Source organism: Cololabis saira, chromosome 4 (genome assembly GCF_033807715.1).
Source record: "Cololabis saira isolate AMF1-May2022 chromosome 4, fColSai1.1, whole genome shotgun sequence".
NCBI classification, from domain to species: Eukaryota; Metazoa; Chordata; class Actinopteri; order Beloniformes; family Belonidae; genus Cololabis; species Cololabis saira.
The window spans coordinates 49117531-49133996 of NC_084590.1; the positions used below are offsets into that span (position 1 = coordinate 49117531).

Consider the following 16466-nt stretch of genomic DNA (forward strand, 5'->3'; position numbering starts at 1 on the left):
GCAAAAGACGTCGCCTCAGTGTCGGCACAACAGCTAATTTAGCCGCAACGGACAACAACAGGGAGAGGATGCTGCCGACGGTCCGTCCAAAAATTAAGAAGGAGGAGTGTGCTGACGAGCTGGATCAGTACACCACTGCTGGAGCTTGGGGAGTGCCCGAGGACAGAGAGCGGGTGAGGAGAATGACTGCTACAATGGCTGCTGAGGCGGGCTTTGGCCGGGCTAGCCGCCCTGAAGGTAGACTTGACATGCATAGGGGTACGGCGGCAGCAGAGACTTTGAATAGGGAGTCACGTGGTGAGCTGGTGCTGCCCTCCATGAAGACCCCCACGCCTTTTCTACTAGAATTAAATTCTCATTTCTCATTAAATCTCTTTATTTGATAAACAACAAAAAAAGCAATTATATTTTTAATCAACTATGAAAAGTTTTTCCCTGTATCTCTGACTAACCTTTTATTTATAATTGTCTTGACCTTTCCTTATTGTTTTCTATGAATCTGATTCTATTCCTCATAGCTGTTCTATTCTCCTGTTTCATTTATTTATGTATTTATTTGATTATCTATGTATTTACTTACTCATCTTTATTATTATTATTATTATTATTATTATTATTATTATTATTATTATTATTATTATTATTATTATTATCATCATTATGACTGTTACCTTCATTATCTTTATTATGACTTCTTATTCATACTAGATATTTTTATAATTTACTATAATTTATAATTTACTAACCGTGTTGGTGTTTGTGTAGCAAGATTTCCTAATAAAGTTTAAATAAAAAGGACTGGTGGTGCAGCTCCCTCTGCTGGTGTGAACAGGGAAGCGACGCTCACGGACTAGAATTAATGTAATTAAACTAAAGCCACAAATAGTTTCATTAAAACTTGAAACTTTGATGCAGGTTGAAGCTTCGTTCTTGGATTCTGCAGGACATTTACACAAATGTTCAGAAAACAGTGTTTTGGTCGGAACTGGCTGAACTCCATGTTACAAAAATTGGTTTGGACTGAACTTTGCCCTCTGACAGTAAAAGTGTTAAACTTTAACTTTTTTTATTTGCTTCTGATTTCAGCAGATGAAGTTGTGGCGCAGTTGAAGCAGCTGGTGAGTAAAACCTCCCTGATTAACTGCAGGAACGAGTATTCTTTTGTTAGAAGTTGTTTAATAACCACTTAATGAAACGTTTTGAAGTTTGTTCTGTCATCAAAACGTCTTAGTTTAGTTTTTGGAAAGTATTTCCTCGTTCCTGGAAACACAAAAGTAACGAGAGAAACATTAGATGAGTCTTGCGGTGCGTCCGAAGTGCCAGACTAAACAGTTTATACTCAAAAAGTAACTCTTTTGAGTAAATATCAGTAGTATGCATTAATTCAGACGTACTACTCAGGCGGCCTGAGTACTACAGTACAAGTTTTTGACTGCGGTCCAACCAGCCGTCATTCCTACGTCAGATCAGCCGCTCCTACATTTCACCTGCGCTCCTATTCCAGTGTTTACGGTAACTGAATGAATGCGGCTCAGAAACAGAAAAATATGAAGTTCTGAGTTTGAGATAATGCAGATATTTCTTCTTCATATATTTCTTTCATTACCTTGATTACACCCAAACTTCCACCGTAATATTTACACACTCTTACTGTAAAAGAAAAAGATGAAACACTTATTTTTTTTGCTTCAGATTCAGTTTTTCAGAGAATATACAAATTAATTCTCCCATAATTTCACCCAATACCTCATATACCTCTCTTCACAACTACAATTACTACAGGCGCAGTGAATCTCATATACATATAAAGCAATGCAGAGTGTGAATTATACAATAACAATTGGGGGGATCAGCATTTTCTAGAGGCCAGGGTGTAAAGGGAACCCAGTACGGCGCAGACGCTTCAGGTAACCCAAGTCTTGCACAATTTTTACAATATCTTGAAGGTACAAGGTTCAACAATCTTTATTATTATTATGATTTTTATTGTTCAATATAGAGCAACGGTAGAAGTTAGAGAAAACACGCACATCCCAATATCCATGTAAGGCATGAGTTCTGGACAAAAAACATCATATAGAAAAAGAACAATGTCCGCACATCAAAAAACATTTATTCTAGCATGACGTTTCGAGCCACATTGCTCTTCCGCAGATGCTTAAGTAACTTAAGCGGACATGTTCTTTTTCTTAATATAGAGAAAAGACATGAAATGAACATATATATATATAAGAATATTGGAAATACAGGAAATTGGCAAAAACTCTGAAGTGGTTCACGAAGCGATCTATGTCACTTATTGACATTTTACACTGCAATGCAAAGACATCGATACATGATAACATTCGTCTGAGACACCGGACACAATATTAATATAAATATAATTCGGCACTCCGAAAGTGACACAGTAATAAACTAAGTTATCTAGATAACTTAGACATCACAGTGCTCCCCCAGTCGTCAACGATGTCGCAGAAACAGCGTGAAGACCTCCCGTGCTCTCTCTCTATTTTTATTTTTATTTTTTTTTGGAACGGCAGCCGGGAATCAACCAGTGACAATGAAAATGGTATAGTCAGTCTGGGTGTGTGTGTTTTACCAACACTCTTCCTGGCATGAATATGGAAAATACAATACACTGTCATATTTATGACACTGATAAGACAGATAAATGTTTCAACCCCCCAATTTCTTATTTGTCGCTCCTTTAGGGGGGTCGAGGTTGTAATTGGAGGGGTCAAACCCCCCCGTAATTCGCACAATGGAGCAATGGATGTGTATATATATATATATATATATATATATATATATATATATATACACACACACATATAGCTAGCGCTGGCTATGCTAGTGCTGGCTATGTTAGTGTTACGGGTCCCAAGGGTGAGGACCGTGGTAACAAATATGTTTACCTGTAAAAGCCGGTGGAGTGCGGAGCAATTAAAGCATGATGCGTCTCTATCCTCCGCCAAGTAATTTCTTTATTTACAACATCATCATATTTACACAATAAACTGTCACAATTAACACATTAAACACATGGGTTCTATTTTCAAACATCACATCCCATTCTACTCTTCACTTTTCAGTTATCAACAACTTAAATTTTAGTAAATACATTATTATTTACTCCAGCATTGTACCGGTCAAAAACCACTATACACAATGTTACAACCTTCAGTGGGTCGAAATACCCCTTAATTACCTCTGTGGTATCCACAGGATTACCCAACGTGCTTGTTTTAATCATATTTAAACATTTTGTGAAAATAATATATAAACATTTTACTAACAGATGCTAATTGAACCAAATATCCACCATAAACTTCGTTCATTTAGTGGTTTTTACCGTGTTTTACCGAGCGTTTACCTTGAATGTGCTGTACACGTGCTCTTCACGTAATGGCGGCGGCTGCCCGCATGTAATAGCGGCCCTCAAACTTTCCCGTTTCAGCATTTCCCACAAAATTGACAAAAACACTTAAACTCTCTTCCTTCCTTTCTTATAACAGAAAACTACTATTTCCACTCACATTCATCGGTCCCATATACTAACCTGTAAAAGCAGGTGGAGTGCGGAGCAATTAAAGCACGATGCGTCTCTGTCCTCCCCTAAGTCATTTCTGAAGTGACTGAGGCAGGTCACTTCATCACTTTTACAGAACCCCAGAACCCCTGGAGCGACCACAACGTTCCGCCCCGCTGCTTCCCAACATAAAACATTCCCAGACATTATAAATAAAATACATGAAAATGAAATACACATCTTAATGGAGGTGTCCCATTTATACACATTTATATATACAAAAAAATCACATTATTGTGACCACTCCTGTAGCAGGGCGACTGCTACGGGGGCCCGACCGACAGGACAGAAAGGACACGAGGTTTCAGTGCAGAATCTCTTTTATTTTCGCCCTTCTTCACCCAAGACACACGTGCGCAGCAGAACCTTCTCCAGCAGCAGAACCTTCTCCCAGCAGAACCTTCTCCCAGCAGAGCCCCTCTCTGGAGTGCAGCTGCTCCTTAAGAAGGCAGGCAGGGTGGAGAGGTTGATTGGACACACCTGTGTCCACTCCGCTGAGTGGCTCCTCCACCCTGCCACAACTCCCTAACAGGGGTGTCACAATAGCGCTGGCTATGCTAGAGCTGGCTATGCTAGTGCTGGCTATGCTAGTGCTGGCTATGCTAGGGCTGGCTATGCTAGCACTGGCTATGCTAGCACTGTCTTACAGTAAAGATGCAACAGTGTCGCCTTGCTGTCCAGCTGCAAATGCTCCCACACTTGACATTTTCTGCCTTTTCTTTCAGTTAAAACCAAACATATCCTCCTCTTTCTTCTTCCCTTACCTGCGCAGCGTCAGCGCATTGACGCATTAAACGTAGTCCGGGAGAAATACCTGCTTTGAACTGCAAAATTAAACAATACCTCGAGGCAGAGAAAATTCCTTGATCATTTTTTGTAATCAAATTACTCCAATTATTCAAGGAATCGATTCAGCCCTAGTCCGGCATGCTGAGTAGTTGAGTCAGAGTGGGTTCAGAGTGGGTTCAGTGGGTTCAGTGGGTTCACCTTCTCAAACCGAAGTTACACCGCTATAAACTCGACACATGAGAGAAATAAAACGTTGTTTTGTCTGTTTTGTTTGTTTTAGCTGTTTTCTTCATCCACGTGCTGCAACACCTGCAGGATGAAAGCAGAAGATTTTAGGAATCTGATGTTGCTCTCCAGTTAATCTCCAGTTGAACTTCTCCTGCTGCTTCAGCATCAGTGTCAGGATGGCAGCGGCGGCTGAACCAGGTGAGAAGATGAACTGTAGTTGTTGGAACTCCGTTACCTCTGACTCACCGTTACCTCTGACTCGTCGTTACTTCTGACTCACCGTTACCTCTGACTCGCTGTTACCTCTGACTCACCGTTACCTCTGACTCGTCGTTACCTCTGACTCTATGCGTACCCATAACATCTATGGTTGTTAACTATTTAGCATCTCCAAACTGCTTGGGGAGGGAAGGGGGCTTAATAAAATTGGCATAATGACATTACTTTGTAGCGTGTCTGTAGCAAAGTTCGTTGCTACGGGGTCACACAGACAGCGGACACCGGGATCTTTGTAGAAACTTATATTTATTTCTACGTGCACAACGTTTTTACGTCCCAGAGGCTCTCCGTGCATCAGCACCGTCAGCAGAGCTGCACCTCCGCTCCGCTCTGCTTCCGTCCTCTCCCGTCTCCAGGGCCCGCACACTACTGAAATACACAGAGAGTGATTAGACACACCTGTGTACCGTCAGCTGTTCCAGCCGCGTCACCTGTGCACCACTCCCCCGCACTCCCTCTCTCCCCTGCAGACCACGCCCCAATCCTGCACCCTGCCATAGTGTCCTCTCCTTTTTAACAACTGTCTGTAAAGTTCTTATCTCATCTATCATCTCTACAAACATTTACAGATTTACCAACACAGGAAACTGATGTTGTGGATGAATTGTTTTGTCTTTGTGTCTCTTCAGGAGGACATCCTCGGAAACGTAGAAGCAGTCTCGAGCTCTTGCCTCCTAACAGTAAGTTTCTCTGAACTGAGTCTGAACAGTTCTGATGTTGAAACTAAATCTTGTTGAAATTATAATTTGTCAAGAATAAAAAAAATACTAGACTGTAGTTAGATGTTTAATATAAAGAAAAAGATCACTGATTATTATATTCAGTGATTGTGTTTGATTCTTGGATGTAAAAAGTGAACACACCTAATGAGCAGGGCCTCACGTGGAAATACTTTGGGCAAAAAATAAACGGCCCAGCCAAGACTAGGAGAGAGAGCATAGAGAGCACACTGCTGTCCTGCATCAGTGTGTTTTATACCAGCAGCGGCGGCTCAAAAGACGGCTAGTTTTTGTTCAAAAACAAATACATGTCATAGATACAATATTTAGAAAGCAAAAGCACACATAACTCCTCTACTAGTGCACTACAGGTAAATCAGGGACTACATGCACTGCAGGTAAATCAGGGACTACATGCACTACAGGTAAATCAGGGACTACATGCACTACAGGTAAATCAGGGACTACATGCACTACAGGTAAATCAGGGACTACATGCACTACAGGTAAATCAGGGACTAGTGCACTACAGGTAAATCAGGGACTACATGCACTACAGGTAAATCAGGGACTACATGCACTACAGGTAAATCAGGGACTACATGCACTACAGGTAAATCAGGGACTACATGCACTACAGGTAAATCAGGGACTACATACATGCACTACAGGTAAATCAGTGACTACATGCACTACAGGTAGATCAGGGACTAGTGCACTACAGGTAAATCAGGGACTAGTGCACTACAGGTAAATCAGGGACTACATGCACTACAGGTAAATCAGGGACTACATGCACTACAGGTAAATCAGGGACTACATGCACTACAGGTAAATCAGGGACTACATGCACTACAGGTAAATCAGGGACTACATGCACTACAGGTAAATGAGGTACTACATGCACTACAGGTAAATGAGGTACTACATGCACTACAGGTAAATCAGGGACTACATGCACTACAGGTAAATCAGGGAATACATGCACTACAACTAAATCAGGGACTAGTGCACTACAGGTAAATCAGGGACTACATGCACTACAGGTAAATCAGGGAATACATGCACTACAGGTAAATCAGGGACTACATGCACTACAGGTAAATCAGGGACTATATGCACTACAGGTAAATCAGGGACTACATGCACTACAGGTAAATCAGGGACTACATGCACTACAGGTAAATGAGGTACTACATGCACTACAGGTAAATCAGGGACTACATGCACTACAGGTAAATCAGGGAATACATGCACTACAACTAAATCAGGGACTAGTGCACTACAGGTAAATCAGGGACTAGTGCACTACAGGTAAATCAGGGACTAGTGCACTACAGGTAAATCAGGGACTAGTGCACTACAGGTAAATCAGGGACTAGTGCACTACAGTTAAATCAGGGACTACATGCACTACAGGTAAATCAGGGACTACATGCACTACAGGTAAATCAGGGACTAGTGCACTACAGGTAAATCAGGGACTAGTGCACTACAGGTAAATCAGGGACTAGTGCACTACAGGTAAATCAGGGACTAGTGCACTACAGGTAAATCAGGGACTACATGCACTACAGGTAAAACAGGGACTACATGCACTACAGGTAAATCAGGGAATACATGCACTACAGGTAAATCAGGGACTACATGCACTACAGGTAAATCAGGGACTATATGCACTACAGGTAAATCAGGGACTACATGCACTACAGGTAAATCAGGGACTACATGCACTACAGGTAAATGAGGTACTACATGCACTACAGGTAAATCAGGGACTACATGCACTACAGGTAAATCAGGGAATACATGCACTACAACTAAATCAGGGACTAGTGCACTACAGGTAAATCAGGGACTAGTGCACTACAGGTAAATCAGGGACTAGTGCACTACAGGTAAATCAGGGACTAGTGCACTACAGGTAAATCAGGGACTAGTGCACTACAGTTAAATCAGGGACTACATGCACTACAGGTAAATCAGGGACTACATGCACTACAGGTAAATCAGGGACTAGTGCACTACAGGTAAATCAGGGACTAGTGCACTACAGGTAAATCAGGGACTAGTGCACTACAGGTAAATCAGGGACTACATGCACTACAGGTAAATCAGGGACTACATGCACTACAGGTAAATCAGGGACTACATGCACTACAGGTAAAACAGGGACTACATGCACTACAGGTAAATCAGGGACTACATGCACTACAGGTAAATCAGGGACTAGTGCACTACAGGTAAATCAGGGACTAGTGCACTACAGGTAAATCAGGGACTACATGCACTACAGGTAAATCAGGGACTACATGCACTACAGGTAAATCAGGGACTATATGCACTACAGGTAAATCAGGGACTACATGCACTACAGGTAAATCAGGGACTAGTGCACTACAGGTAAATCAGGGACTACATGCACTACAGGTAAATCAGGGACTATATGCACTACAGGTAAATCAGGGACTACATGCACTACAGGTAAATCAGGGACTACATGCACTACAGGTAAATCAGGGACTAGTGCACTACAGGTAAATCAGGGACTACATGCACTACAGGTAAATCAGGGACTACATGCACTACAGGTAAATCAGGGACTACATGCACTACAGGTAAATCAGGGACTACATGCACTACAGGTAAATCAGGGACTACATACATGCACTACAGGTAAATCAGTGACTACATGCACTACAGGTAGATCAGGGACTAGTGCACTACAGGTAAATCAGGGACTAGTGCACTACAGGTAAATCAGGGACTACATGCACTACAGGTAAATCAGGGACTACATGCACTACAGGTAAATCAGGGACTACATGCACTACAGGTAAATCAGGGACTACATGCACTACAGGTAAATCAGGGACTACATGCACTACAGGTAAATGAGGTACTACATGCACTACAGGTAAATGAGGTACTACATGCACTACAGGTAAATCAGGGACTACATGCACTACAGGTAAATCAGGGAATACATGCACTACAACTAAATCAGGGACTAGTGCACTACAGGTAAATCAGGGACTACATGCACTACAGGTAAATCAGGGAATACATGCACTACAGGTAAATCAGGGACTACATGCACTACAGGTAAATCAGGGACTATATGCACTACAGGTAAATCAGGGACTACATGCACTACAGGTAAATCAGGGACTACATGCACTACAGGTAAATGAGGTACTACATGCACTACAGGTAAATCAGGGACTACATGCACTACAGGTAAATCAGGGAATACATGCACTACAACTAAATCAGGGACTAGTGCACTACAGGTAAATCAGGGACTAGTGCACTACAGGTAAATCAGGGACTAGTGCACTACAGGTAAATCAGGGACTAGTGCACTACAGGTAAATCAGGGACTAGTGCACTACAGTTAAATCAGGGACTACATGCACTACAGGTAAATCAGGGACTACATGCACTACAGGTAAATCAGGGACTAGTGCACTACAGGTAAATCAGGGACTAGTGCACTACAGGTAAATCAGGGACTAGTGCACTACAGGTAAATCAGGGACTAGTGCACTACAGGTAAATCAGGGACTACATGCACTACAGGTAAAACAGGGACTACATGCACTACAGGTAAATCAGGGAATACATGCACTACAGGTAAATCAGGGACTACATGCACTACAGGTAAATCAGGGACTATATGCACTACAGGTAAATCAGGGACTACATGCACTACAGGTAAATCAGGGACTACATGCACTACAGGTAAATGAGGTACTACATGCACTACAGGTAAATCAGGGACTACATGCACTACAGGTAAATCAGGGAATACATGCACTACAACTAAATCAGGGACTAGTGCACTACAGGTAAATCAGGGACTAGTGCACTACAGGTAAATCAGGGACTAGTGCACTACAGGTAAATCAGGGACTAGTGCACTACAGGTAAATCAGGGACTAGTGCACTACAGTTAAATCAGGGACTACATGCACTACAGGTAAATCAGGGACTACATGCACTACAGGTAAATCAGGGACTAGTGCACTACAGGTAAATCAGGGACTAGTGCACTACAGGTAAATCAGGGACTAGTGCACTACAGGTAAATCAGGGACTACATGCACTACAGGTAAATCAGGGACTACATGCACTACAGGTAAATCAGGGACTACATGCACTACAGGTAAAACAGGGACTACATGCACTACAGGTAAATCAGGGACTACATGCACTACAGGTAAATCAGGGACTAGTGCACTACAGGTAAATCAGGGACTAGTGCACTACAGGTAAATCAGGGACTACATGCACTACAGGTAAATCAGGGACTAGTGCACTACAGGTAAATCAGGGACTACATGCACTACAGGTAAATCATGTACTACATGCACTACAGGTAAATCAGGGACTACATGCACTACAGGTAAATCAGGGACTACATGCACTACAGGTAAATCAGGGACTACATGCACTACAGGTAAATCAGGGACTACATGCACTACAGGTAAATCAGGGACTACATGCACTACAGGTAAATCAGGGACTACATGCACTACAGGTAAATCAGGGACTACATGCACTACAGGTAGATCAGGGACTACATGCACTACAGGTAAATCAGGGACTACGTGCACTACAGGTAAATCAGGGACTACATGCACTACAGGTAAATCAGGGACTACATGCAGTACAGGTAAATCAGGGACTACATGCAGTACAGGTAAATCAGGGACTAGTGCACTACAGGTAAATCAGGGACTAGTGCACTACAGGTAAATCAGGGACTACATGCAATACAGGTAGATCTACGACTACATGTACTACAGGTAGATCAGGGACTACATGCACTACAGGTAGATCAGGGACTACATGCACTACAGGTAGATCAGGGACTACATGCACTACAGGTAAATCAGGGACTACATGTACTACAGGTAGATCAGGGACTACATGCACTACAGGTAGATCAGGGACTACATGCACTACAGGTAAATCCGGGACTAGTGCACTACAGGTAAATCAGGGACTAGTGCACTACAGGTAAATCAGGGACTAGTACACTACAGGTAAATCAGGGACTAGTGCACTACAGGTAAATCAGGGACTAGTGCACTACAGGTAAATCAGGGACTACATGCACTACAGGTAAATCAGGTACTACATGCACTACAGGTAAATCAGGGACTACATGCACTACAGGTAAATCAGGGACTACATGCACTACAGGTAGATCAGGGACTACATGCACTACAGGTAAATCAGGGACTACATGCACTACAGGTAAATCAGGGACAAGTGCACTAAAGGTAAATCAGGGACAAGTGCACTACAGGTAAATCAGGGACTAGTGCACTACAGGTAAATCAGGGACTACATGCACTACAGGTAGATCAGGGACTACATGCACTACAGGTAAATCAGGGACTACATGCACTACAGGTAAATCAGGGACTACATGCACTACAGGTAAATCAGGGACAAGTGCACTACAGGTAGATCAGAGACTACATGCACTACAGGTAAAGAACGCGTGCGTCCGCCTCATCAGGAACAGAAACAGGCGGGTCCGCCTCAGGAACTATCTGATATTTTAATAGCAAAGAAGTTTTTGGCGATCACAAACTTAAAAGATGCATTTCTGAACTCACTTTTGGTGTCTGGTTTTGTTTCTCTTCCAGTTTCCAGCAGCTCAGCCGATTCAAACGTGGAATTCTTTGACACGGTTTGTAAATTTAATTTTTCTTTTTTGCTTGTGCGGGGGGGGGGGGGGTTCTGTATGGAAGGCAATAACCACTCTTCTCTCTATTCTTTAATTTTGTTCAACTCCAGTTAAAACCAACAACTGGGTCAACTGGTTTGTTTTGATGATTCTTTTAGTTGTAATCACACAATCTCTTTATTGATTGCTTGAATGTTTTTTATCTAATTGAAGAATCGAAAGGAGGTCAAACCTGGAGACCTGATCCAGATCTTCCGTGATGGTGATAACCACTGGGCTGTTTATGTTGGTGGTGGAAACGTTGTTCACCTCATAGAAGACGGTGAGTTTCCTCGTTCCTCCAACATGTCAGACTGAAACAAAACCAAACAGCGTTTCAGGTTGTTCTCTCTGCTCAACGGTGTGAATCAGCAACAGAGCAGACGTAGAACCATGTCAGCATCTTTAGGTGTCAGCATCATCTCAGTGAGCTGCAGCTCAAACTCTTTTCTTCCTGGTTCATCCTTTTAGGGAGAGGATCAAGCTCCAGCAGCTCCATCGGCTCCAGGAGCTCCATGAGCTTGATGGGCTCCATTGATGTTGGTGTTAGTGTTGGCAAAGTGTTGAAAGAGAAGCTGCAAGACGTGGTGAAGAAGGACAGGTGGAGAGTCAACAATCGCCTGGGTCATAAATACAAACCTCGTCCAGCTAATGTTATTGTGAAGAAGGCCTGTTCACTGGTGGATACAAAGAAGAAGTTCAACCTGGAGAAGTACAACTCTAAAGACTTCGCCACTGAGATGCGCTACGGCAAGACTAAGAGTCAGCAGGTACGTTAAAACTTTCTCCTGGTGATTTGTGTTGGTGAGGGTCCGGGTGAAACCCTGGACCTTTAACAGGACTGAGCTCCTCCTCGTCCTCTCAGCCGTCTCCTCCATGACGGTGTCACACTCATAAAGATCCAGAGATTTAGATCAGCAGACGTGGTTCCAGCACCACTCTGGTCTGCTGCCTCTTATCTTCACATGAAGAGAAGATGTGTTGCACATAAATGTTCAGAGTTGTGGATCTGAAGGACATCAATCATCTTATTTTGTGTGTAAAACATGTTCTTGTTCCTCCTGCAGAGGAAGTTCGCAGCAGGAATAAAACCAGGAGCAGCAGAAGTAGAGGCAGCTAGAGCTGCAGCTAGAGCAGAAGAAGAGGAACAGAAGAAGAGGGAAAGGACCTCGAAAAGGAGCTCGAAACGTAACGACGATTGATGTGCTACATAAATCTGCACTAGGGAGCAAAAGTCTCCTCTCTTGTTTTTTCCTGCATCTATGTTTATAGACCAGCCCCTTTTGAGATATTGGATGTGCGCGACCTATTTCACCCTTTGTTCCAGCTCTGGGACTTTAGGCAGTAAAATCTGTGAAAAAAGATTTTGGGAAGTTCAGAAATAGTTTGGAGAGCTTAATAAGTACTTGTGACTTGTAAAAGCTTTAAAACAGTCTATTCTTTCACTGAGTCAGAACTTTCTGGTAAAACTCAAATGTCATTTTCACAGGTTATCCACGGTTTCTTCATAGTTCACTATCTGGACAAAGGCTTTCACCTAAGCGTAAATAAATATATATTTTTTTTAATTTAACCTTTATTGAACCAGGTAAAAGCCCATTGAGATCAAGGATCTCTTTCTCAAGGGAGACCTGGCCAAGAAGGAGCAGCACTTCAAAATAAATAAAATCACAAGGTTAAAAGACAGAATACAAAACAATAACAGAGGAACAAAGTAGCAGTAAAATGATAAAACCACATCTTATAAAGTGCAGATGCATAAGAGGTCACAGCCAGTTAACAGTAGGTAATCACGTCAATCATATAAAGATGTTTATAGACATAACTACAATCCCAAAGAAGGATTGACATAATGTGAATAAGTGAAACACACTGGACGGGACAAGGAAGAATGGAATTGGCAGAAGTAGAAACTATCATCTATTCGGGAAGAGACGACGACAACCACAGGCAAGGTGAAGGAATACTGATGTCGAAAACGGCAGCAAGAGCACTGATTGATTCGACTCCAGTCAACGAAAGAATCATCCAAGCCAGATATCATTCACGACACATCAAGCTTACGTTCATACACATCTGCCTCAGGAACGGGTGCGTCCGCCTCAGGAACGGGTGCGTCCGCCTCAGGAATGGGCGCGTCCGCCTCATCGGGAACAGAAACAGCAGCTCCGTGTCTTCCCTCTTTAAATACCCAGGCAGGGAGGAGAGATTGATTGGACACACCTGATGCCCAATCAGCTGATCCAACCTGCTCCCCCGCAGGCCACGCCCACTCCTCCACCCTGCCACACTAAATGTTTTAACAGTTTCAGTAATTTATTTATTTTGTTTAATTAACTTTACAAACTCAAAAAACGTTTGTACGTTCATATATTTTTTGGTATATACCGTACAAATGCACAAATGTGTGGAAAAAACTATATCTGATATTTTAACAGCAAAGAAGTTTTTGGAGATCACAAACTTAAAAGATGTATTTCTGAACTTTTGGTGTCTGGTTTTGTTTCTCTTCCAGTTTCCAGCAGCTCAGCCGATTCAAACAGGGAATTCTTTGACATGGTTTGTAAATTTCATTTTTCTTTTTTGCTTGTGTGGGGGGGTGGGGGGGGGGGTTCTGTATGGAAGTCAATAACCACTCTACTCTCTATTCCAACAACTGGGTCGACTGGTTTGTTTTGATGATTCTTTCAGTTGTAATCACACAATCTCTTTATTGATTACTTGAATGTTTTTTTTCCTAATTGAAGGATCAAAAGGAGGTCAAACCTGGAGACCTGATCCAGATCTATCATGGTTATCAGCACTGGGGTGTTTATGTTGGTGGTGGAAACGTTGTTCACTTCGTAACACCCGGTGAGTTTCCTCGTTCCTCCAACATGTCAGACTGAAACAAAACCAAACAACGTTTCAGGTTGTTCTCTCTGCTCAACGGTGTGAATCAGCAACAGAGCAGACGTAGAACCATGTCAGCATCTTTAGGTGTCAGCATCATCTCAGTGAGCTGCAGCTGAAACTCTTTTCTTCCTGGTTCATCCTTTTAGGGAGAGGATCAAGATCCAGCAGATCCAGCAGCTTCATGAGCTTCATGAGCTCCGTTGGTGTTGGTGTTGATGGCAAAGTGTTGAAAGAGAAGCTGCAGGACGTGGTGAAGAAGGACAAGTGGAGAGTCAACAATCTCCTGGATCATAAATACAAACCTCGTCCAGCTAATATTATCGTGAAGGAGGCCTGTTCACTGAAGGATACAAAGATGAAGTACCACCTGTTCATGTACAATTCTGAACACTTCGTCACTGAGATGCGCTACGACCACCCTGAGAGTCGGCAGGTACGTTAGAACTTGTTTCTCCTGGTGGTTTGTGTTAGTGAGGGTCGGCAGGTATGTTAAAACATGGTGGTTTGTGTTAGTGAGGGTCCGGGTGAAACCCTGGACCTTTAACAGGACTGAGCTCCTCCTCGTCCTCTCAGCCGTCTCCTCCATGACGGTGTCACACTCATAAAGATCCAGAGATTTAGATCAGCAGACGTGGTTCCAGCACCACTCTGGTCTGCTGCCTCTTATCTTCACATGAAGAGAAGATGTGTTGCACATAAATGTTCAGAGTTATGGATCGTTTCTGAAGTACATGAATCATCTTTTTCTTTGTGTAAAACATGTTCTTGTTCCTCCTGCAGGTGAAGGACGCAGCTATAGGAGTAGCAGTAGGAGTAGGAGTAGCAGCAGCAGTAGCAGGAGCAGCAGGAGCAGTAGGAGCAGCAATAACAGGAGTAGGAGTAGGAGTAGCTGCAGCAGCTGTGTGGATTGCAGGTCTGGGATTGAAGAAGAGGAGAATGCGCTTGAAACAATGATTGATGTGCTAAATGAATCTGCACTAGGGAGATAAAGTCTCCTCTCTTGTTTTTTCCTGCATCTATGTTTTGAGACCAGCACCTGTTGAGATGTTGGATGTGCGCGACCTATGTTGGGCGTCGCCCATATGCCCATGTGAACTCTGGACTTATAAATGTATATGAACATTTTGTGATTACGAAGACCAGAAAAGCCAGACTTTGGCCATTCTTCCTGAAGTCAGAGTTTATGACCCCCTGCTGCTAACTTCTGGTCATCTCGGCCTGGCTCGAGATAGTAAGTTTATGACCCCTAGAGGGGGGGTCAAAACAGATCAAAGCAAGCAAGAAAAGTTTCTGCCAGGGAACAGACTCCCTGGGGATTTACAACACCCCCTGGGGGGGGGGCGGCGCCTACAAGCGGCGCGCATCCAATCACAAACGAGGCACCGATGACATCACCGCAGCGCGCGTAGGATCAAAACCCTGCAGCTGCCCCCTTCTTCTCTCTCTTCCGACCAACCTTCCGTCCTGAGCAGCTGGACCTTTGGCTGTGGGCCAAAGATCCCATCTCCTCCTCCCCCCCTGGGAGGGGGGGAGAGAAGATCCAGCGGAGCGTTGCTCCCCGGCCGGCCCATGCTCTGCATGCCCTCGCTCCAGCTTGGCCTGGAGATCCGCTGCGGTCTCGGAGCGAGGCAGCGCTCCGTCCCTCCTGCTCTTCCTAACCTTTTCTCTGCTTGAGTTCCCTTAGCTCGGAAGCCAGACTCTTCCAGGTCCTTGAGCCCGCGCCTTGGTGAAAGACGGCGACGGCCCTGATTCCAGTGGACTGTCCTCGCCCGCCTGGAGGCGCGTCAAGAGGCTCCGTGATCGGAGAGACCTGCCCGGCTGTGAGACGCAGCAAGACTGCATCTCTTTTCAAAGGAGGAACGTGGAGAGCAAGCTGAGCGGCTGCCCGTCCCGGGGAATCCCTGCAGGATCGTCCTGCCCGTGAGGTCTCCACAGGACTGAGCCGAGCCGAGCCGCATGGTGGAGCCGAGAGAAACAAGGCCGCATCGGACTGGAACCCCGACAGAACCCGCAGCTTCCCGATCCCGACCGGAAGGCGTGAGGTTTTGAGACCTGGGTTATCAGTAATTTAAGAGCGTTTTCAGAGCTAAATCTGTGTTCAGAGCTGAGATTACACCAGCATCATTATCATGACTGTTGTCATTAATTTGTAGTCACCACTTTCTGCTAGTCATTCATGTTTTAAAGCGCTGCTTCGCCAGTTGATCACGGTTTAAACACCGGG

At 43.8% G+C, this 16466-nt stretch overlaps 1 protein-coding gene across 1 annotated transcript; it reads left to right on the plus strand.

The window, feature by feature from the left end:
* The first annotated feature begins 1085 nt into the window (after positions 1-1085).
* LOC133442098 (uncharacterized) lies at positions 1086-15375 on the plus strand. Its single transcript, XM_061720015.1, has 11 exons — positions 1086-1118; positions 4659-4804; positions 5515-5565; positions 11268-11311; positions 11522-11630; positions 11819-12117; positions 12415-12535; positions 13863-13906; positions 14095-14200; positions 14389-14675; positions 15023-15375. Exons 2-11 carry the CDS (start codon positions 4783-4785, stop codon positions 15194-15196), a joined length of 1257 nt encoding a protein of 418 aa, XP_061575999.1. The 5' UTR covers positions 1086-1118; positions 4659-4782; the 3' UTR covers positions 15197-15375.
* The last annotated feature ends 1091 nt before the right edge of the window (positions 15376-16466 follow it).

What these genes read in the sequence shown, in the direction of transcription:
- LOC133442098 (XM_061720015.1), top strand. Translation starts at nt 4,783, where the DNA reads ATGGCAGCGGCGGCTGAACCAG. An exon ending in TGTTCACCTCATAGAAGACG is followed by an intron (nt 11,631 to 11,818) that starts GTGAGTTTCCTC and finishes TCATCCTTTTAG; the next exon opens with GGAGAGGATCAAGCTCCAGC. An exon ending in GCAAGACTAAGAGTCAGCAG is followed by an intron (nt 12,118 to 12,414) that starts GTACGTTAAAAC and finishes TTCCTCCTGCAG; the next exon opens with AGGAAGTTCGCAGCAGGAAT.